We start from the raw sequence: 24,337 nt of genomic DNA on the forward strand, positions 1-24,337 counted from the left end.
TAGAATATGTTCCTATTGATCTACCGCACAAAAGTTTTGCACCCTAGGTTCCAATCCTACTCTAGCATGGCAATTCTAAGAATGTAAAGACAAGAATTGAATTTTGCTCAAATGTAAATGCTTAAAGTAAAGAGAGGAGAAGGAACGTGGCGATGTTTTGCTGAGGTATCGGAGAGTTGCCACTCCCCACTAGTCCTTGTTGGAGCACCCATGCAAGGGTGTAGCTCCCCCTTGATCCGCGCAAGGATCAAGTGCTATCTATGGGCTGATTCTTTGACACTCCGTCGAGGTGAATCATCCACAACCGCTCACAACTTGAGTTGGGTCATCCACAAGCTCCGCCAGATGATCACCAAACTCCCGATCACCACCAAGCCATCTAGGTAATGGCGATCACCAAGAGTAACAAGCACGAACTCTCACTTGACCACAACAAGCCTAATGAGAAGGGTGGATGCACACTTGCTACTCTACTTACACTAATGATGCCTTAATCTTGGATTCTCAAATGTCAATCACCTCACTTGGCTCTTGCTCTCCTAAGCACTCTCAAGGGTGTTTCTCAGCATAACAAATGGGCAAGAGACCTCCCTTAGATGAATAGAGGAAGTATTTATACCCTCTCATTCAAAATGAATCATTAGGAGGTTGAGTCAGCACTCTACGGGGTGACCGGATGCTCCGGTCAGTTCTCCCCACCACAGAGCCATTAAGTTGTGACCGGACTCTGACCTGCGTCCGGTCAACACTGACCGGACGCGTCCGATCATGAAAACTGCTCTCTGAAACCTTACTAATGTTGACCGGACACTAGCACCTAGAGTTCGGTCACTTCGCTGTTCAGTGTCCGGTCAGTTACCGGAACCTGACCAGTGTCCGGTCAGCACTGACCGGACGCGTCCGATCAGGATTCTTCCTCTCTGGAACCTCTCTGGAGTTGACAGGACTCTGGCACTCAGCGTTCGGTCACTTTTCACTCAGCGTCCAGTCACAACCAGATGGCTCTAATTGATCAAATGAACTGACAGGACTCACCCTTCAGCATCCAGTCACAACTGGACCAGCGTCCGATCAGTCATTTGACCCTCCATTCACTTTCAACTTGAAATCATATGTGAATGAAGTTTGCTCCAATTGATCTTAGGGCTACTCCTAAGCTACCTAGTGCCAGATTTGACAAGTGTGCACCACACCTATCCCACTAGACTCACCTAGGTCAAGCTACTAGTCCATACCCCCCTTAATAGTATGTCCAAAGGAAAAACAAAGTCCTAAACTACTCTAAGTGTCTCTTCAACACCAAACGACACTTAGAACTAGTCCATCCTTAACCTTGTCGTCCATCCTTTGAAAACCGAAACGATTTCCATCGTAGGGGCATGACAACCATGATTGCCCAATCAATTACCATTACCATGACCTAACTTAATTGCCTCTACAAAACACACATTAGTCATAGTAATATCGTATTGTCATTAATCACCGAAACCCAACTAGGGGCCTAGATGCTTTCAGTGCGCCCTCTCGTGGGGCTACACGGGAAGAATGGAGCCACGTCCAGAGAGAGGGGTGGGCGAGCTGGGGGCGCTGGCAGCAGAGGCAGCCTACTAGCTGCTACATAGAGACATGGGTGGCGGCATGAAAGGTCCTAATATGGCTAGAGGGGGGTGAATAGCCTATTTAAAAATCTACAAACCAACAAGAGCAATTTTATTAGTATAACAAATAGCGAAATGCAAACTTGCTCTAGCTCTACAAGGGTAGCAAGCCACCTATCCAACAATTCTAGTTGCTATAATCACTAGACACACAATTTATTATGTCACTACTCACTAAGAGCTCTCACACTTGCTACACTAAAGAGCTCCACTAGATGAACTTAAACTACAAAGCAAGCTCTCAATTCTAGCTACACTAAAGAGCTTGCAACAACTAGTTTGCAGGAATATAAATGAGTGAGTAGGGTGATTATACCGTTGTGTAGATGAGTGAACCAATCACAAGATGAATACTAAATCAATCACCGGGAGAATACCAAACGGCAAGAGACAACCAATTTTCTTCCAAGGTTCACATGCTTGCCAACACGCTACGTCCCCGTTGTATTGACCTACACTTGGTGGTTCGACGACTAAGAGGTGTTGCACGAACCTCGTCCACATAATTGGACACCGCAAGAACCTACCCACAAGTGAGGCAACTCAATGACATGAGCAATCCACTAGGGTTACCTTTCGGCGCTCCGCTGGGGAAGGCACAAGTCCCCTCACAATCATAGGAGATGGCCACAAACAATCACCAACTCATACCAATCCTCCTTCGCTGCTCCAAGCCATCTAGGTGGTGGCAACCACCAAGAGCAACAAGCGAATCCCGCAGCGAAACACGAACACCAAGTGCCTCTAGATGCAATCACTCAAGCAATGCACTTGGATTCTCTCCCAATCTCACAAAGATGATGAATCAATGATGAAGATGAGTGGGAGGGCTTTGGCTAAGCTCACAAGGTTGCTATGTCCATGCAAATGGCCAAGAGAGTGAGCTTGAGCTGGCCATGGGGCTTAAATAGAAGCCCCCACGAAATAGAGCCGTTGGCTCCTCAGTCCACTGAAAAATAGGGCGATCGGACGCAGGACCCCAGCATCCGGTCATGCGATGCACACCACATGGCCCCTGCTTCAAACATTGATCGCTCGATCTCAACGGTCATCAGTACATTTAAGTTGTGACCGGACGCACTGTTTGAAAGTGAATGGACGCAGGACCCCAGCATCCGGTCGTTTCTAGTAAGGTTCCAGTCGTGACCGGACACGTCTGATCACGCCCGATCAGGCTCACTCAGCATCCAGTCATTCTCCCTCTTCTCTGTGTGCTGCCACATCAGCATGACCGGATACTAAATAGTGTTCAGCCTACGTCCGGTCACCTACGTCCGGTCGAGAGACCGAGGGTGGCCTTCACTACGCGCCACTGACCGAACATAGGACCAAAGCGTCCGGTCACTGCGTGACCAGCGTCTGGTGCACTCTATGAAACCCTATCTTTTCTGTATAGGGCGCCGGCGGCCGATACAGTTACCTTCGTCTCCCTTCCCTCACCTTCCCCTCCTCTCCACCGCGCTCTATTGCTGCAAAAATGGCAGCCGCACTCCGTCGGTCGGTGGTGCCCCATCGTCCTCCTCCCTAGCCCCCACTCATGACTCTTTCTTCCTCCTCCGCAGCCATGCCCCCCCCCCGGCGCACCTTCCTCCTTGGCGTCATGCCCGCGCAGGCGCCGTACCTGCCGAAGATAGGGCAGGGGCCGCGTTCGTCGACCAACACTTGGTGGTTCGGCGGCTAAGAGGTGTTGCATAAACCTCATCCACACAATTGGACGCCGCAAGAACCTACCCATAAGTGAGGTAACTCAATGACACGAGCAATCCACTAGGGTTACCTTTCGGCGCTCCGCCGGGGAAGGCACAAGTCCCCTCACAATCACAGGAGATGGCCATGAACAATCACCAACTCGTACCAATCCTCCTTCGCTGCTCCAAGCCATCTAGGTGGTGGCAACCACCAAGAGCAATAAGCGAATCCCGCAGCGAAACACGAACACCAAGTGCCTCTAGATGCAATCACTCAAGCAATGCACTTGGATTCTCTCCAAATCTCACAAAGATGATGAATCAATGATGAAGATGAGTGGGAGGGCTTTGGCTAAGCTCACAAGGTTGTTATGTCCATGCAAATGGCCAAGAGAGTGAGCTTGAGCCGGCCATGGGGCTTAAATAGAAGCCCCCATGAAATAGAGCCGTTGGCTCCTCAGTCCACTGAAAAACGGGGCGATCGGACGCAGGACCCCAGCATCTGGTCATGCGATGCAGACCATGTGGCCCCTGCTTCAAACATTGATCGCTCGATCTTAGCGGTCATCAGTACATTTAAGTTGTGACCGGACGCGCTGCTTGAAAGTGAATGGACGCAAGACCCCAGCGTCCGGTCGTTTCTAGTAAGGTTCCAGTCGTGACCGGACACGTCTAATCACGCTCGATCAGACTCACTCAGCATCCAGTCATTCTCCCTCTTCTCTGTGTGCCGCCACATCAGCATGACCAGAGGCTAAACAGTGTTTAGCCTGCGTCCGGTCGAGAGACCGAGGGTGGCCTTCACTGCGCGCCACTGATCGGACATAGGACCAAAGCGTCCGGTCACTGCATGACCAGCGTCCGGTGCACTCTATGAAACCCTATCTTTTTCTGTACAGGGCGCCAGCGGCCGATACAGTTACCTCCGTCTCCCTTCCCTCACCTTCCCCTCCTCTCCACCGCGCTCTATTGCTGCAAAAATGGCAGCCGCACTCCGTCGGTTGGTGGTGCCCCATCGTCCTCCTCCCTAGCCCCCCACTCATGACTCTTTCTTCCTCCTCCGTAGCCATGCCCCCCCCCCCGATGCACCTTCCTCCTTGGCGTCACGCCCGTGCAGGCGCCGTACCTGCCGGAGATAGGGCAGGGGCCGCGTTCGTTGACCAACACTTGGTGGTTCGGCGGCTAAGAGGTGTTGCATGAACCTCGTCCACACAATTGGACACTGCAAGAACCTACCCACAAGTGAGGTAACTCAATGACATGAGCAATCCACTAGGGTTACCTTTTGGCGCTCCACCGGGGAAGATACAAATCCCCTCACAATCATCGGGAGATGTCCACGAACAATCACCAACTCGTGCCAATCCTCCTCCGCTGCTACAAGCCGTATAGGTGGTGGCAACCACCAAGAGCAACAAGGGAATCCCGCAGCGAAACACGAATACCAAGTGCCTCTAGATGCAACCTCTCAAGCAATGCACTTGAATTCTCTCCCAATCTCACAAAGATGATGAATCAATGATGGAGACAAGTGGGAGGGCTTTGGCTAAGCTCATAAGGTTGCTATGTCAATGCTAATGGCCAAGAGAGTGAGCTAAAGCCGGCAATGGGGCTTAAATAGAGAGCCCCCACGAATAGAGCCATTGGCTCTCTGTACCATGAAAAGTCAGGGCGACCGAACGTAGGACCCCAGCGTCCGGTTGCGCGATGCACGCCACGTGGCCCCTGCTTCAAATGCTGATCGCCCGATCTCAATGGTCAACAGTGCACTTAAGTTGTGACCGGACGCACTACTCAAAGTGATCAGACGTAGGACCCCAGTGTCCGGTCATTTCTAGTAAGGTTCCACTTGCGACCGGACGCGTTCGGTCACAACTGACCGGACTCGCCCAATGTCCGATCACTCACTATCTCCTTTGTGCGCCGCCACAGCAGCATGACCCGACGCTGAACAGTGTTCAACCTGCGTTCGGTCAAGAGACCGAGAGCACCATCTTCTTTTATAATTGACCGGACGCTGCTCCCCAGCGTCCGGTCACCACGTGACCAGCGTCCGGTGCACTCTATGAAACCCTGTCTTTTCTATACAGGGCGCCGGTGGCACCATTGCACTGTCCGCACAATGTGTATCACCTTTGTGCATGTGTGTTAGAATATTTTCACAAACATTTTCAAGGGTGTTAGCACTCCACTAGATCCTAAATGCATATGCAATGAGTTAGAGCATCTAGTGGAACTTTGATAACCGCATTTCGATATGAGTTTCACCCCTCTTAATAGTATGGCTATCGATCCTAAATGTGATCGCACTCACTAAGTGTCTCGATCACTAGAATGAAAAGCTCCTATCAAGTTTCACCTTTGCCTTGAGCTTTTTGTTCTTCTTTCTCCTTTTTCCAAGTTTAAGCATTTGATCATCACCATGCCATCACCATCATCATGTCATGATCACCATTGCTTCACCACTTGGAGTAGTGCTACCTATCTCATAATCACTTTGATAAACTAGGTTAGTACTTAGGGTTTCATCAATTCACCAAAACCAAACTAGAGCTTTCACGGCGGCAGCAGTTCGTCGCACTGCACAACATCGCATCCCGCGCGAGGTGAGCTAGGGGTGTTCGCTGGTGGCGCGTTGGCCTGCGGCTGACTGGACGCCACTTCCCTAGTCCCTGGCATGGCCAGAGCGGCCTGCCGCAGCGCCGGGCCAACCTCTGCAAAGGAGCCACCTTTCCTGCCTATGTCCGGCGACACCGCAGCAGCCTCTCTCGGACAGCCGCCCATGGACCCAGTAGCGCTCGTAGCTCCATCCTGCTGGCTTGGCGCGTAGGAGCCGAGCAGGGTGGCTGCGGCGTCTCCCATAGTGGCGGTGGAGTCACACCCTGACGGAGCGAGCGGTGTGCCGTCGGCGAGGGCATCCTCCTAGGCGCGCGGAGGGGGCGGCCCCTCATGCTGGGCCTCCATGGTGGTGCCGACGCCCGTCCCCAACATAGAAGGTGGTGGTGGCGCGCCGGGCGGCGTGGACCCCACAAGCGACTGGGTGGAGTCAGCGAAGGAGCCCGATCTGGGCGGCGTCGGCGGCCTAGTCACACGTGCACCCCCAGACACGGGTGAGGAAACTACACTTTTGGCAAGATGATCCACTCCATGGGAAATGGCTAAACCTATTACGAAAAGTGGTTTTGGCAGCTCAGTCCAAATTTGAGTTGTATTTCAACCATAGAAAAAAAATAGCGGGCTATAGCTAGCGCCGCTATAGCGGCCGGAGAGGCTCAACGCTAAGCTATTTTTATTTGTGCCGCTATGCCAACTTTAACTGCTATTGTTTGCTATAGCCCCGCTGATTGCATAGCTTCAGCGTTCAAATAGCGGCGCTATTTCATATTTTGCCATCACTAATAGATTTTGACAATTAATTTGTTATTTCCTACTTATCATTTGCTATTAATTTAGTATTTTGGATAATTAAACACTGGACTTTCATGAAACATGTTGTAATGTCATATTAGTAATGTTACCTAGACTTGTGGAACCATAGAAATATATTTGTGTTCATCGAATTTTATATTTACCATGTTTTTTCATCTGTTATTGGTGTTTTTCATGTTTTCTTTATAAAAAAACGCTATCTGTCGTAGCGCTGCTATAGCCTCATAACTGTTGAAAAAAAAAGTTGCTCTACTTTCAATAGCCCGCTATTTAAAACTATGATTTCAACATGATTTGTAAGGAAATTGAACCGTTACAAGATAAGTCCACCACATTCTATTCTAAATAAAAATATAAAGGACTATGACCTATTGAGGACATCCAATGGATAAAAAATATAATTAATCCACTGGTTTAACCTTTAGTATATTCTTTTATGCAGGACACGTCAGAAATCCCACACACGTCGGACCACCCAATAATAATCGGTGACGAGCAACACCAGTCTGAAGAAAGTCTGAAGAAAGAACATCCCCATTCCCATCCCACTACGAGACGGACCAGCCAGAAGAAGCCCAGAAGTGTGAACCAAGGCCGGAGCAGACTACGTCACTACGCAACGTTCCCCTTCCACCAGGACGTGCCCGCTTTGCATCGGTTCTTCGTGTTTGTCAACCCCCGTCACGACGCCGCCGCCGGCCGCCCCAATCCCCCGCCTAACTCAACGTGTCCATCCGCCTAAAATAATGTAATCCCCACAAACAAACGGCATGTTCGCTTGGCTTATAAATCATATTTTTTCAGTCAATGAATAGTATTTTTCTTTCACACCAAATAAGTCAACACTACTTTCAGCCATGGCTTATCAGCCAAGCGAACAGGGAAAAAAAAAACTCAAAGAATGTCCGGTACCGGGACACGAGAAGTCAATCAGAACGTGGAGCCCCACGTACAAATTCAGTTGGCCTGCCACTTAGTCCCGCTCAGTGCCAAACGGCCGGCCGGTAAGCCGATCATTCAGTCGCCCGCCCCCAATCTCCACGCCACGCCAGCTGACCACCGCACTAACAAAATTAAATTTAGATAATCCACCACTATCTCCGATATCCGTTCCAATCCACCGCCTCCAATCACTCCTGAATCATAGCTCAGCATACTCCACCACCCTTCTCTCTCGATCTGTCTCTATATATACATACAAGATCGATGATCAAAAATATTCAGATGCGTTAGGGAGGAGAAGAAGCAGGCAAGCAGCAATGGCAGCAGCGATCGATGACTCGTGCAGGAGGCCAGGTTCGATCCCGTTCAAGTGGGAGATCTGCCCGGGGACGCCCAAGCACGTCAGGAGCAGCAGCGCCAGCGCAGCACCTTCATCGTCGCCATACTCCACCTCCTCCGCCGCCGCCGCCACCGTCTCCAAGGTGGCGGTGTCCCCGAAGCTGACGCCGCCGCCGGCCATGTCGCCGTCGCCGTACCATTCCCCGCGCGTCTCCTACTACTCTTCCGCGGCAGCGCGCTCGGCGTCCGTGTCGCCGTCCCGGCGCCACCCGGCGCCGCAGCACCGGCCCATCGCCTTTCTCGACGTCAACCCCCGGGTCGCCCCCGCGTACCGCGCCGGGCATGTTGACGACGACGAGGCGGCGGCGCCGGCCAGCAGGTGCTTCCCGCTCCCCGTGTTCCGGAGGCGGGACGGCAGCAGGAAAGGTGGCCGGCGGTCGTCCGGGACCGGGACGACGTCGGGGTCGGGCTCCTCGTCCGCGAGCAGCTTCTGGTCGGACTACGGCGGCGCGCTGCCGGTGCCAGGTGGGCTAAGGCGGTCGGTGTCGACGTCCTCGTCGTCGTCGTGCCTGTCCCTGTCGTCCAGGAGTAGCGGTAAGATGGCCGAGGCCAGGGAGGTTGAGGCCGCCGGTGGCTGGTTCTACTGAGATAGCCAGCAAAGTGAAGATTGTTTGTATTTGTGTGTGCGTGTTAGCGTGTGATGACGAATGATGAGACATTGAGACCCAGCAAGGTCGATCGGTCATGCAACCTCTCTTGGCTGGAGACTGTTTGTATGCGCGAGTGGAGTTCGTGAACTATGAAACAGTTGCTCGTCGATAATAATTACATCATATATATGCTGTCAGTTAATGGGCATATTCACAACCCTGGAGAGACATAACATTATATCTAAAAAAAGGTGAGCACAGAACGAAAACAAATAAGGAGGAGAAAACTAAGGAGCAACCGGTTTATTTGTAAAGTCCTATTTGCTCCCTTAAACTTATAGCTGAATTTAAAAAAACACACATGAACTAGAATCATGGACATCTTATTACAGCCTTAACTTTCAAAACCAAATAAATTGTCCTCCTTAAAGAGTTCTGAGTGGTTTCAAAACCAAATAAATTATCCACCTTAAAGGGCCCACATGTCTTTAGTTTTTTTAGTCATGTCATCCTTTATTTAGTATTTGGGCTCTCAAATATTCTCAAATGAAAAAAATCAATTAGAATGTTTTAGATCTCTTCAACCACTACAAATATGGTATACAGCATGTTTCCATCACAGATTGTTTGAAGAATTCAAATATGTTAATTTTGTAATCACAAAACCTAAAAAAATCGGGCTCCTAAACAATCTTGTATAGGTCGTGGCGATGTCCGATGTTGTTTGAAAAAAAATTAAAATATGAGAACTTAAAATAAATACCCTCTAAATGATCTCATATAAAAAAATATCAACCACAAAGTTTTATATCATATTTAGAGCTATAATTTTGTATAAACCATGTCAATATATGTGGTTGTTATAAATATACCAAAAAAAGTTGAATTTTAAAATGTGATAAATTAAACAACGAAAATTTGTTTCTCTGAATGATCTCGTATAGAAAAAGTGTCAATTATAAAGTTATAGATCACATTTAAAGATACAACTTTGGTTTATAGATCTTTTATATGTTTGATGCAATCATGCTAATGCATTTAATTTTCTCTAGTACTTAGAAGTAGCTCTCAGAGTGTTTTTTCCTAGAAATCGTTTTTTCTTTTCTGAAAATTTTCCTCTTCATAGTGGAGTATCTATATCTATATCTAATAATAAAGAGACAAAATTTCTTCTATTTTTTGTATGGTCTATCCTAACTAACTTCATGAATGTGGAAGTTGTCTCTGTTATGTGTCAACGACCCTTTTATTATATTTATGACATATATGTAAGGTTTCTTAGGCTAGGACTCCTAATCCAAATAGATTTGGATCCCGAATAACCTAAATAGGAAATTCTAACTCGAATAGGAATTTGTTTTTGCGTTCTCTTTTTTCCCGTGTCCAACCCATCTACTTTGGCGGATCCACACGTCTCTTTTTTCCGTGTGTAACCAACTCTCGTTCATGATATTTTTTCTTTTCTTTTCTTTCTTTTCTAGAGTATCTCCCGTTTTATTATATAAACATCAAAAATAAATAATGAATACAATATTATGAGTATTTGAACTTTGACCATTCCCTATCCCCATTTCTGATAAATAAATATTCTCACCACTAAACTATTGATCTAATTTTGATTAGGAATAAAACTTATTGTTATTAAAATCTGGATCAATGGATGGTCTAATTAAACTCTGAACTAAAATCTTGAGTAGTTTGTCAATTTAATCAAAACAAATGTACCTTCAAGTTTGTACGCATGCACCAGTGCAATCCTCAATTCGAATTTTAATTGAGAGAGGTTTTGACAACAACTAACTCCTTGCGACTTTAATCAAATATTAGGGTTACATATTTTTTTATAGATGGCACGTAGAAGTCTGAGTCCTTCCACAACAACTAGCTCATTGCATATTTTAATCATAATATTAAAATTACATATTTTTATGGATCCTAAAAAGAAGTAACTTGGTATCTAACTCTGCCAACATATACGTAATATGAAAAATAAAGTTATAACATATTTACAAGTAAATATTTTTGTGGCTTCCAATGCAGGAAAAATGGTATCAAGGTTGTAGTTTAATTCAATGTAGACTTAATATAGAGCATTGTAATATTATTGCCAATATTAATTTATACAACATTGTTATATTATTGCCAATATTAACGTCTCTAGCACTGGAGCAAGCGAAGCCACATCAAACGCGATCGCACGAAGGAGCGCTTCTGGCCTCCATACACGGAGCAAAGCTATTTTTGGTGGCTGCAGCCAGAGCGCCAAAAGTTGGTCCACCTGTAGGCCTTCGACTCCGGCTCTGACTCCGACCACAGAGCACTTGGCACAGAACTATATCAAATGGGCCCTTATATTATGGATGCTATAGTGATCATAGAATAGATTATAGCTATTAAGTTTCCTACTAAGCATAATAAATAGATATGTACTGTCAAATCATTTTTTCATTAAAGTTTGAGAGTTTTTTTCCTCCCGTTGCAACGCACGGGCAAATTTGCTAGTATTAGATATATGCCCGTACGTTGCACGGCGACCACAAATTTTAGCCCACATAGCGTGGCTTGCAACTTAGACGAACATATTAATTAAGAAATATACAAATTTAATTACATAAAAAACATAAAGCCTGTTTCATAATCTTTATCACCTATATCATATAAGTAGATCCACTTCATAGAAGCCTAACAAAATTGATTTTACGTTTTTATACTTATGTAATTAATGATCTTTATCACCTATGAGTTAATGGGTACTGCACTGCGATGGATCCTCGTTCTCAGCACCCATTATCTCACTGCATGATTTTAGATGATATATATGATACGCTTTGCTGATAATTTTTATAAAACCTGATTAGCAATTGAAATTGAACCCAATGGAAAAATGTATTACCCTGGGATTAGACCTGGTAATGGTGGAAGTCCAAATCTAAACTAAAGAAATCTAAGGCAAGAGAGTCCTTGCTTATTACGTATTAGTGTAAAGTATGTTTATTTTTTTTTTTGCATAGTACTTGACGTTATTGGTGTAAAGTGTATTGGTGACGTTTCTATTTCACGAAGTCGATCTGAACTTAGGGGTGTTTTTTCCATGCATGTTTGCATGTGGTCTTTGAGGGTTTGGAATATGCCCGTGTGTCGCAACGGGAGAAAAAAGTACTGAAAAGTATGGGTTATGCACTGGGCTTCCTTGGGTAGGAACCAGACATCGAAAAGTTAGTGAAGGCTTCAGGAACATCGATGATGAGGACATCCTCCTCATACTTCTTGGCCAACTCCGCGTATTCCGGGTCTGCCTTTGGCACGTTCTCGCTCATCGCCGAACCTATATTCATGCAACATATATAAAGATGATTTAATACACTTATAGACAAAGCACAATCTAATAAGATTCATAACATCTATGGATAGATCTTATTTTTATGAAGCTGACAAAACCGGTTTGTCATTTTTCTGTTTTTTCTATGATTTTTAGCAAATTTTGCAAGATTTTTGTTTTTATAGAAAAAGAAAAAAAGAAAAGAAAAGAAAAAAAAGACTTGCATGGCCTTGGTCCAGCCCACAACAAATCAGGCTAACTGCAAGGATTCAACCTAGGTTAAAAAAGAAGCCCACCAGAGGTTCACTTGGGTCTAAACATTTTGCATCAGAAACCGTATTTCTTTCTATTCTCGTACTCACTCCTAATCTAATCCCTATTCGCAACATTAAATTAAGGAACGGACACGGATGAGCGATATCGAGCGGCAGGGCTGGACGATTTTTTTTGTGCCATATTTTTTTCAAGACAGGGACTGGTTTTTTAGGTGTTTTTTTTTGCTGTGTTTTTTTTTTTTTGCCGTGGGCGGGGCGGAGGCGGAGGAGCAGACGATAGCTCTTGGGATTTTTTATATATATATATATATATATATATATATATATATATATATATATATATATATATATATATAGTAGAAGATTCTATGAAGAGGAAAAATTCTGTTTCGTTGACCTTCTTGTGGCCTTCTTCTTTTCCCCTTTGGGCCCAGCACCATCATATCTTTCTTTTTTTCCTTCGACGCCGCTCCTCCCGTTAGGCTCGGCCCATGGATCACCTGCACCAGCCCAGCAAGGGGAGTCCCCGGCCTCCTCTGTTCTTCAGTCTGGATCAGCCCTCCTCTTGTTCCTCGTTTGCTTGCCGCAGGCAGAGAGCCCAAACCAGACTCGCTCTACGTCTCGGCCGACTCGCCGAGCCGATTTCGCGCCTCCTGCGGTGGCCCCGGGTCGAGATCTCCCTGGTCCCTGCTTTCCCGCACCAGTTCGCAGTTTGTGCCTTCTGCCACACGAGAGCGTCGAAATCGCGCTGCCCCGTCTAAGAAGCGTCATCGCCGAGTTACAAGCCATGTACAAAGCACACATACAACATTTTGTTTTCTGCCTCACGTATAAACAATTAAACAGATAGCTTATATAATAAACCAGAAATGCTATACAACACACATGTGTTTTAGTAAAAAAAAACATGGATTTTTTAGCACAAAAAAACACACGGCGAGCGCACGCGGTAGTGCAGCACCAGCAGTGCGCTTTCTGCGCCTCGACTGTCCTGAGCGACTTCTGCGTCTCGACTGCCTCCTCCGCACATGGACAATCGTGCCCGGCCAAGGGCCCCACGACGCAACGACCCATGACGAATGGGCAAGCAATGGAACCAGCCGCTCTGTAATTTGTCCTTCCATAAAAAAATGTTTTCAGTGATATGTGATCTGTGATGTGTGATCTTGTGATTGTCTGAAGCTAAAAGAAAGCTAGAGGTAGAAGAAGGATGGAGGCTGTTGGATCTTAATCTTATGGTGCAAAAAAAATTCATGTGTTGGAATTGCATAAAACATATGGTTCTGCAGACTCAATAATATTAGTGCAAATTCTTGTAAATATTATTAGTACTGTCGTAAACCGAATTTTCGTACATATGCAGCATTATAGTAACGTGTTCATGAAATTATGGTAAATAGTTTTTAATGCTAATTTCGTCCTGACAAATTCAAAGTATTTTAATCAGCTTATGACAAAATTGATCTCGTCACTGTGCTCAGATTCTCGTAACACATGAACAATTACATTCGTTCAACTTGTATACTACTCTTCAGTTACCCATAGCATGTAGAGTATTTTCCTAACCCATTTCTATTTACTAGAATATATTCTTTACTATTTTTTTGCGGACACGTAACCTTACTATTTTAAGGTATGTTATATTCTTTTGTCCAAAAAAAAAGGTATGTTATATTCTCGTAATAAGAATATTTGCGGCTGGACAATAGTATTCTCGTAACCTTACTATTTTAAGGCATGTGCATGAGTGCATCTACACTTCTGTGTTCTCGTAAGTCGTAACGCATTCACGATTGGTAGCTTTGCATGCATACGACAGGATCAACTTGATTTGCCGAAATTACCGTGATGATTTGACTCATTAATAGCTTTCCAAATTTACCGTCGCATGCAACATGCAAGTGACGCTACCTATAATTATTACTAGTAGGCAGAAGCGTGCTAGCGCACCAACAACGCACAGGCCTGGTTCGGTCAGTGGCTTGGCTACACAATAAGCTATCTTGTAGTCGGTTACAGAGTATACTCTCCCTTTATAATAATGTAACATGATAGTTTTTTAAAATAAATAAATAAAACGTAATAGGATTATATTATCTTAATCTAAAATTTTCATATTTTTTGGAGCTCATATCTGAGATATACAAAAACATGCCAAATCATTGAGCTATCCAGTAACTATTATTGTCTTTGCAAAATCTTTGAGCTATTCAGTTTTTCATGAATGGAATAAATGATAAAATGAGCAGGTAATAACACTTCTGTGTTGAGTGCTTACTAGCTAATTTCCTTGCTATACGCTGCTGATGGGTTTAGACTACCATACTGAAGTGTTTGATTCAAAAAGACGGGGTGAAGTGTGGTAGGAGGATGCGAGAAGTAGGAGGGGAATGGGAAGCACCCAGTACATGAGGGAGATGGACTTGGACGATGGTAAGGCAAGCTGTGCAAGTCGTTTGGTGTGGGAGCTCAAGGAAATGTTAGCTGCTCATAACTTTATAAGTGTTTATAACTACTCTCTTTAAGCTCCCCTAAAAAAAACTCTCTTTAAGCGCCCAAAAATCCCTGGTCTCTAGGGGCATCGGCCACGGTGTGTCACTGTTCATTTCTCTTTTTTATTTTTTATTTTTTATTTTTTCGCTGCAAATTTTTCCTTTTTTCTTCTTTTGAAGGAAATTCTTCCCCTCCCAAAAATAAATGCATACAACAGGCGCACGCAGCAAAGCGCGTGTACTGTGCTGGTGTACTTCATGCCTCAAGAGTTTGTAATCATGTAGCCCACTCTATAGCAGTTTGGGAGTTGAGTCTAGGGCATGTCCTTGTTTAACAGTACGAGTGATCTCAGATTTGGGTGAACCACGGAGAGGACTGCCTGAATATCCCTTCTCTTACGAGTCTTGGGCACTTATGTGCTATTACAGTCACGGCCATTGGGTCCCACAAGACAGCTACAAGAATTAGAAAACACAGCTACAACTTTTACGCTACTTGGCTTGGAAAACGTCTTTCTGTTGTACGTCCTCTTCTTGACTTGTTGGCTGTGTCGTCTGTGACATATCTGCATTGATCCCGACAAGTTCTTCGCTGAACGACCATAGCCTCTTTGCCAGCTCTGAATCTCTTGCGACAGCAGTCGGTGTTGCTTCATTGCAATCCGAGAAGTATTTACCAGATACATCTTTGACATTAGGGTGCAATGCCAGGTAGCAAGTAGTCGCAGCTCCCTACAAACCATGTCCGTCAGATGATATTCGTACGATTATGACACTGATTATGTTTTAGAGAGCTACTAGCTGGGTGCTAGGATTCAATAACCTGGGGTATGCTCTTCAGAACAAGATTTGCTACAGGGGAGAGAACCGAAATCAGCGCATCTGTCAAACATACATTTGTATTAGTTAACTGAATAGAGGATCCAGCAATATTATTTTGTTTTTGAATCTTCTTGTTGGGCCTAAGCTTGCAATGTTTTTGAAAGATCTGAGCTTGCGATGTCATTACTGTTATTTCCTGCAACATAGCGAATGATATTGGTGATGATTACTCCAGGATGCAGGGAATTCGCTGTCAGATTGCATCCTTCTTCCTGAAATGCATGGCAGCAAACATGTGTTATATTGTGAGGATGTGAAATATGCAGTTAGCGGCAAGGCAGCAGATTGCATACCTGAAAACGCCTGGACAACTCATTTGCGTGGAGAATATTGGCTAATTTCGAATGTGCATATGCAATGAACGGCTGGTACCTGTAAATTTGCAGATGGAAAGAAAAAAAATCGGCTACTTATAACACGCTCATGCATGTAACCAAAATCAATAAGCATAAATAAAGGATAACATTTTGCTAACCTAGCCTTATCGTTTAGCTTGTTCAGCTCAAAGCATGTACCATCACTTCTTTTATGTGCGATGGATGACACGTTTATGATCCTGCCTTGCACACCTGTCTCTCTGGCAGTTGATTTCATCTTGTCCAGCAGGAGATTTGTCAGCAAGAAATGGCCTGCTCATAAGGTCAAATTCAATAGATGCTTGTGCCTAATTAATCATGCATTATTTGCTTCTAAAAAAATCAGGGGATTTTTCTGAACAATGTACTGACAGCAATTCAGTTCAGGACATATCAGCAGGCTGCAGAGCAAATCCCCTGATGCTATATGTGACAGGGATTTATTGGCATGAATGACCGGCATTCCTACTCACCAACATGATTGGTTGCGAACTGCAGCTCGATTCCATCCTTGGAGAGCTGGTAAGGGCAGGCCATAATCCCTGCATTGTTTCTTCAGAGGAACATGTTTCAGATTACCATGTGAGTGAGTCCAGCACTACACCCGCTGTGCTGAATTCTGAATATCTGCTGTGTTTCAGAGACTGCGACAGATACGTACATGAGGAGGTTCAGATGCTCGTGAGATGAATCGAAGGACCGCGCGAAGTCACGGACGGAGCTGAGAGAGCTCAGGTCCATCTCCATGACGTGCAGCTTGGAGCTCGGGACCTGATCTGCGAGGCTCTCTTTCACCTTGAGGCCACTCTCCAGTGTCCTAGCTGGTATGATCACCTTCGCTCCCCTCAGAGCTAGCACTCTGGCTGTCTCCTTTCCGATGCCATTTGTTGCCCCTGCATTTCGCCAAATGAAGCCAGGGGAGAACAAAGTGTAACAGACAGATCATGCCCATGCATAGTAATTACTCTAGAACCGTGACGAAGCCAGCGGTGGGGCTAGGGGGGCTCTAGCCCCCCCTACCGATCCTAGACACGTGTAGCCCCTCTAAACCTTCCCTTAAAATTTTATGCATATATGTATTAGGTAGGAGGGGCTAAGGTTAAGAGAAGATAAAAAAAGCCTCTATTCTTTTGTTTAGCTCCTCCTAAATTTTTTTCTGGCTTCGTCACTGCTCTAGAAGATTGTGGGATACAGAGTATGCGAGGTTGCTATGTAAAGAAAGATGAAAACATCACTGATCCAAAGAACAAAATAGACATACCAGAATTTGTCCTGGTGAATGGCGATCAATCAATACTAACGAAAGTTAATTCCAATACAATCATGTTCAGCAAGTCATAAAACTGAAAGATTATTCAGGGAATAAAAGCTGAACTATTATGGAAGAGATACAGCTAGTACTACGATTAAGTTGAAATTAACTATACATGTGAGGCTGTTGGTCTGTTCTCACGACGATATTATCTGCGTTTTTTACAACAAAAAAAAATGGCACCAACAATTCTGTCCCTACTTATGATATCTAGAATAAGGCCTGAATGAAAATTGAAAGCTAACTGTAGTACTTGCTCTGCTAGTCTGCTAATGTATAGTCTTTCGTCGCTCTTCCGGTCAACAGTAGCAGTTTTTATGAAGTAAAAACAATATAATGTTGCAATTGAGACCACTGGCAGGCTTAAAGACGACGGGGGAAACCAAAGCTAGGCTGGAGAAACCATCATCACTGCTGCTGTGTGCTGCGCCTTGAAAAGAAGAAGAAAAGAAGAAAGCGATGGAGGGACGACCTGTGACGATGGCAGTGAGGTTGCTGGCGTCGACGCCGGCGGTGACCTCCTCGGCGGTGGACGCGGAGCCGAAGCCCGACGGTCCCCGGCGCCCCCACAGCCAACCCCAGAGCCCCATCCCCGACGACACTACCTCCCTCGCATGCCAGCAGAAATCTGCCACCGCCTGCTCAGACATCGAACATGCCCATCGCCTCAGCGCGAGAGGTGAGCGACCTGCAGCTCCTCCCTGTTGCTAGCTGGCCACTTGTAGGGATAGATAGGAAGAGGAGAGGAAGCGCTGCAGCTAGTGGCCAGTGTTGACTGACTGGTGAGCCTCCTGCGGTCGCCGACGACGTCGACGCATGTCCTGGTTCTGGCGCCTGCGTGAGCCTGCGGCTGCAAAGCCTGGCCATACCACACACGCCGCGCCATGCGAATGGGACCATTAAGGCTGACACCGACTTGTTACCCTCTCCCGATCTTCTTCCATTGAGAAGTTACGGGGCTTTTACGGCCCAGACGTGGCAACGGAATCATCAGACGCGTACAAGTACACGCAAACTGAACAAGCGACTAGTAAACAGGTTGGTTTCTGTACGTAATAACTCGCCACTGTTCGCTATACCAATGGTAGACAAGGACAAGCGACGGACTAGTAAAACAGTCTCCGGTATCTTCTGCACAAGCGTTAGGTTCCAATCCAGTAACTGTCCTGTTTGCTTGGTCCATGCTGACCGTTGACTGATTTGTTGTAAGAGAAAAATAATATTCATTGTCTGAAAAAGTACGGCTTATAAGCCAAGCAAACAGGACAAACATCTCCGGCACACTCAGAGGCGTCATCAGCAGGACGGGAGAGGCCTGAGATGCCAAGAGAGCCATCGGATCATCTGTTCGCCATGCCAATGGACGGAGACAACATTCTCTCACAGTCAGTCATCTCCTGTTTCGCTGCATGCCTATATGGGTAGTAGAGTACACATAGTTATATATGGTAAGAAACTTATTTAATAAGGAAAAAAAGCCTGATATTTTTCTCTCTCTCTTAATACAAAGGTACGCGTACGCAGCTCTACTGCATATTCAGGAAAAAAAAACTTACTTAAGAAAAGGGTTAAGGTAATCTTTTATTTTAGCTATATAATTCATTTCTTATGTGTCCCCGAGTGTCACTGAGTGAGAAAAGTATCATAAAGTTGTTTTAGATTTTCCAAAGGGTAGCGGATATGCTTGCATAACTACAAACGGATTTTATAAAGAAGAATATGATATAGTAACGGCAATATTTGTGTAAGAAACATGGACCCTACAAAAAGTTTACTGATTTTGGTGCTTCAGTGACAACATAACTATTAAGACTAACATAATTTGCTAGTATATAAAATATTTGTTCTTATGGATGCAAGAGACGAACTTGAGCAATTGAGCTAAACTAAGCTGGAGATCAAACAATCTACACCTCTTTTTTTTTAAACTTAAACAATCTGCACATCAAAGAAAAGTACCAAAGACCCTAGAAAATAAGAAAGAAACTCGAGACATCGTACAAGTGAAGCCCGAACAAATACACACAAAGAAACACACTCAGATGAGCACCGGAGATGGTGCTCCATGCTTGTACACAAAAAGTGCTGAAATACGCTCATTTTGTGTAATTTGACAAGGGAAAACACAAAATATTGTGTTATAGAGTAAGCTAGCACTAAGTGGCATAAACCTTACAAAATAGAAGCATATATAATATACTGTCTAAAAATGATGTAAAAGATTGCAACAAATAGTGACAACAAATACACACTTAGATCTTGATTGTCCCTTTCAATAAATCGATATAACCTTTCATATTTTTAAAGAATCAGTCACCTATTTATTCTAAACAAGACACACCATTTTCTTCTTTTGTGTTGAGTTCGCCATCATATTTGATGTACTCATATATTATTCCAGTAGTGGTCAAATGAAATTGAGAGAAATAAATTGGTGATTCTGACAATTACAAGGTAAAGAAAACACAGATTTTAACTGTACTTTAATTAGTAGAAAATATCACAAAGCTTTCCAAAAATATAATTTGTGCAACTTTCTTTTGAGGAAAATTATATTTACATTATTTTTAGATATATCACATAAAAAGTAATTTGCAATAAGGTGTTAGATTGTTGATTTCCCTTTTGAGAACATGCCATGGCATGCATTTTATTTGAAGGGGTTGAAATTGTTGATTCAAGACATCACTTATTTATGACCAAAAAAAATTTACACCAATACTCCTTTTATGATGCTTTTTTTCGAAAGTATGCATTAGCGCGTGCTTCATTAAGTAGGGGTGGGATTGATACAACTTCCACAATCACAATCACGGCGAGTTGCCGTTCATGACCGGTAACACACAAACACAAGGCACCAACTAGCGGTGGAAATACAATGTTGTACTAGCTAATGAACGAGTTGTGCGACTTGTGAGTGATCGAGTTTCCAGCGCTACCGAAGGACCTGCGAGGTGAGCGACACCAGGCTGCAGAACCCGGCTCCGATCCAGGAATCAGTCTCCTCCAAGATGATGGAAAGCAGATGGGAAGGCGACCTTGACTTATGATCGAAGGTCCTCCGGTTACGTTCTTTCCACAGGCACCAAGAGGTTAGCAGGACTAGTGAGTCGAAGCTTGTCCTGAGAACCTGTGGCAGTGTCGCCCTTCCCTGCTGCCACCATTCGAGCAGAGTTGAATTACCTTGCGGCACCACACCTTGCAAGCCTGCCGGCTGAAGTAGGCGGAACCAGACCTCACGAGCAAATACACAAGAAGCCAGGAGGTGGTCCGTGGTTTCGTCGTGCTGATTTTTATGATGCTTAATTTCTACTGAAAACTCCACCTTTAACTTTGATATAAACAATTTCTTTGTGATGATACATACAAATATAAATTTGTACTGAAAAACTCCACCTTTAACTTTGAAATAAACAATTTCTTTGTGATACCTTTAACTTTGAAATAAACAATTTCTTTGTGATACAAACAAAAATAATAAAAAGCTTTAACAAGAGCACATCATGTAGCGTGCTCTATTTCTTTAACTTTGAAATAAACAATTTCTTTGTGATACAAACAAAAATAATAAAAAAGCTTTAACAAGAGCACATCATGTAGCGTGCTCCATTTTTGCAAGTCAACGCCAAGAGAAGAGGTGACCTAAACCATTGCAAGAATATTTCAAGGATGATGGCTTACCACGACTGCCTCGTGGTGGCACATCCGTGACGGTGAGGAATTATAAGCCCATGAGGCCCACCTCAACTAAGCCGTGTGGTATTATTATTAGTATATTAGCTGAAATGACTAAAAATCGGAGGGTCATACGGGACCCTCCCTACAATTGCCCCAACAGCATAACTTCCATAGGCCCAATGCAAAGGTCCCGCGCCGTGCGGCTTGCTAGCCACTCGCGATCGCCTACCACCTTGCCTTTGGGCTGGCTGCGCATTCTCCTTCGGCGTCGGTTGTTGGCTTGTTGCGTTGTGGGTGTGGCACGGCCGCTGGCACATCTCCTCCGACTCCGTCTGTCGGCGACGTGAGCAAGCCCAACGCACGCTGTTAGTGTCATGTGCCACGTTGATAAAGAACGTCAAGATTGGCATACTCCTACCACAGATGAGACACTCGAATGAAAAGTAGCTTTAGCTTTACCAGAACGCTAATGCTTGGCGACGCGTGTCCGACCCCATCGGACGCTGTATTTCTAGGCCTACACAGTGATAGGCGCAACAAGCGTGCTTCTTCCTCGCTCGCACTCGGATCAAGCTGTCAGGCATCACCGCGCATCCCTTCCGCACTCCACCCCGTGCGCCCCTTCCCCCACCGCGCTCCCATCCCCCGCGCATGCTGCGCCCTTCCCCTGCCGTGCCGCATCCTAGCGCCGGCCGCGCCACCATCCCACGGCTCGCCCCTATCTGGTGCGCCCCCATCCACCTCGGCCATGGCGGGCACCACTCCACCAGGAGGAGGTCGGCGCTGGTCCGAACTTCGTCTCCCACGGCCGGCCAAAGACACCACGGCGAAAAGGGGAGGCCTGCACACGCTAGGCCGTTTGCTCTCGACGTTGCGGCCCTAGACCCGACCTTGCTGGCTACTGTAGTCCCCCACCAGATAGGCCATGGGCGCAATTAACGTCGTGTTTCAAGTGTTTCAGCGTTTTAGACTTATGTTTCAAGGGTTTGTTGCAAAAGCCGATCTTGGATGTTGCATATGTTGCAATCACAATATACGCATGTTGCAAGCCTATATTTCACTTGTTTCATATGTTTCAGACGTTTGTTTCAAATGTTTCATCTAGATGTTTTAAAAGTAGATCTTGGTGTTGCACATGTTGCAGTGCTACAGACGCATGTTTCAAGTGTTTCATCTGTTTCAAACTTATGTTGCAAATGCGTTTATCTGCATGTTTCAGAACTAGATCGAGTGTGCTGCAGGCGGTCGTCCGCCTACTACTGTTGTTGAGGCGCCGTCGTGGTTCACGTGCCGGTGCCTAAGGGCTGCAAACACCTCTATAGCACACATCCGCAAGCGGGGCAGATGGGCGCGGGGCGCGGTTCCGCCATGTGGGCGTGGGTCGCAGTTTCGTCGTGCGGACGCGAGATGGGCGCGGGGGCACGGTTCCAACGTGCGGGGCGCGGGATGGGCACGGGCCACAGTTCAAGACGTTGATGGTTGGGACGAAACATGTGGGATGTGATGCAGGCACGAAGACATGGGAGCTGCGTCCAAACGCTGGCATGTGGCAGATGTCCGAGCGCTAGTCCTTCTGTTACCGGAACGGTCCCAAACTTTTTGAGTCCTTCTCACTCAACTCTAACGACAGCTTGTGATGAGGGCATAGCGGCATATACCACAACGCACGCAACAGCTTCAAACTTTTGTCAGTTTGGATACTTAGGAGGGCCAACAATGACTAATGAGCTTGCTCTAAGCATTTTATTCAATATTTTAATAAGAGAGAGAAAAGCAGCTTTTGACCAAGAGTTAATGTTATACACATATTTTAAGATCATGTGAGATCGTTTTGTGAGCCTAATTATACTATGAGTTATTACTAAAAGTTAACATTATGGGAGTGACTATCTTCGAGCCAGTAACTTTACTGCTGCGGATAACCTTAGTCATTTGCAGATGACTCTAACGCCTGCGGACCCACCATTTGAGCTAGAGGCGCTAAGGCCAGCAGCAGCTATACGGTCTAACAAAAGCATAACACCTCACCTAAAAGCTACACGCACGTAGATCAAGAAGCTAGCAAGCTAATCTCTCCGTCCATAAAATAATATAATTTTCGTTTTCAGAAGTCAAATAGTTTAATTTTGACTAAATTTATATAAAAAATACCAATATTTATGATATAAAATAAGTATCATTTGATTAGTTATATAATATATTTTTATAATAAATTTATTAGAGACATAAGTATTAATATTATTTTCTATAAATTTGATCAAATTTAAGTTAATTTAACTAGCACGAATCTCATAATTGCATTCTTTTATAAATAGAGTGAGTATCAAGTTCTCACCGTCAGCAGCAGAACTAGTGCTCCTGCTCTAAAAAGGCATACTATATGGCTTTTTGTCAGACCTTTCTGTCTTCTCTTGGAAAAGCATAGCCATGCCCAACGCTGCAACGTGGAGTACTGCCTCAACTTCCACCTATGCATCTACTGTCCAAATCATGAAGAACATTAGCCTCGCAGGGTGTCATGTTCTCTCGCAGAGAAAGCGTTAGCTTGCACTGGCAAAAAAGTTTGAAGCAGTCCTGCGTTGTGGTATAAAACGGCATGTAAAAGCTGGAGATTTTGGACAAAAGCTGAGCACAGTGGCATAAGGCTAACACTAGGTGCTGTCTGCACTGGTGGTGCCCTAAACGTCTTCGTTGGGGGCTTTATTCTTTTATCAGATGAAGCACTGGTTACCTCTGAAGCCAATATGTACATAAGTGGACGTGGAGCAGGAGGCTAACATCCAGAGCCTCACATTGGGATGGGCCTCACAATAAAAGATAGCATGACGTACGTGTTCAGATTAATAATTTGTGGTCAATTAGTTAATCAATTAGTTAATCCTGTTATTAGCAAATGCTAATGATGGTTCCTAGAGACACCTTTTAGATCCCCTAGAGACACCTTTTGGCCAACAGGCAATTGTCCTTTGGCTTATAATATATATCTGTACATTTTTTTTCATCAATACACATTGGTCATTTTGCACCGACCACTTTTCACTCGCAATACGTTATCCACACGCACGCTTGACACTGCTGACGCGAATAGGAGGAGGAAGGAGAGGGAGTTCGCCGGCATTGCTGCATCTCAACCCAAGGTAGAAGATGGCAAACCCCAAACCTTCCATGAATGCGAAGGTGGATTTGATCACCGATGCAGTAGAGTCCGCCATCCACCGTGGCCACCACGCCAGAGGCCTTCGCCGCTTCATGCTCCAAGGCGTCGTCTGTCGTGCCCTCCGCGACATCCACGACCACCGCATCCCTCCTCGCCGTTT

General features: G+C 45.2%; 2 protein-coding genes across 2 annotated transcripts; one reads left to right on the top strand and one right to left on the bottom strand.

The window, feature by feature from the left end:
• Window positions 1-7,880: 7,880 nt before the first annotated feature.
• LOC136483620 (uncharacterized) lies at window positions 7,881-9,014 on the top strand. The gene has a single exon (XM_066480730.1). It carries the CDS (start codon window positions 8,035-8,037, stop codon window positions 8,701-8,703), a length of 669 nt encoding a protein of 222 aa, XP_066336827.1. The 5' UTR covers window positions 7,881-8,034; the 3' UTR covers window positions 8,704-9,014.
• Window positions 9,015-15,152: 6,138 nt separating this feature from the next.
• Window positions 15,153-18,079, bottom strand: LOC136483618 (short-chain dehydrogenase TIC 32, chloroplastic-like). Its single transcript, XM_066480729.1, has 8 exons — window positions 17,815-18,079; window positions 16,692-16,923; window positions 16,504-16,583; window positions 16,150-16,303; window positions 15,968-16,046; window positions 15,802-15,886; window positions 15,616-15,674; window positions 15,153-15,524 (listed from the first exon to the last, which is right to left on the bottom strand). Exons 1-8 carry the CDS (start codon window positions 17,990-17,992, stop codon window positions 15,285-15,287), a joined length of 1,107 nt encoding a protein of 368 aa, XP_066336826.1. The 5' UTR covers window positions 17,993-18,079; the 3' UTR covers window positions 15,153-15,284.
• Window positions 18,080-24,337: the final 6,258 nt, after the last annotated feature.

Source organism: Miscanthus floridulus, chromosome 9 (assembly GCF_019320115.1).
Source record: "Miscanthus floridulus cultivar M001 chromosome 9, ASM1932011v1, whole genome shotgun sequence".
Classification (NCBI taxonomy): domain Eukaryota; kingdom Viridiplantae; phylum Streptophyta; class Magnoliopsida; order Poales; family Poaceae; genus Miscanthus; species Miscanthus floridulus.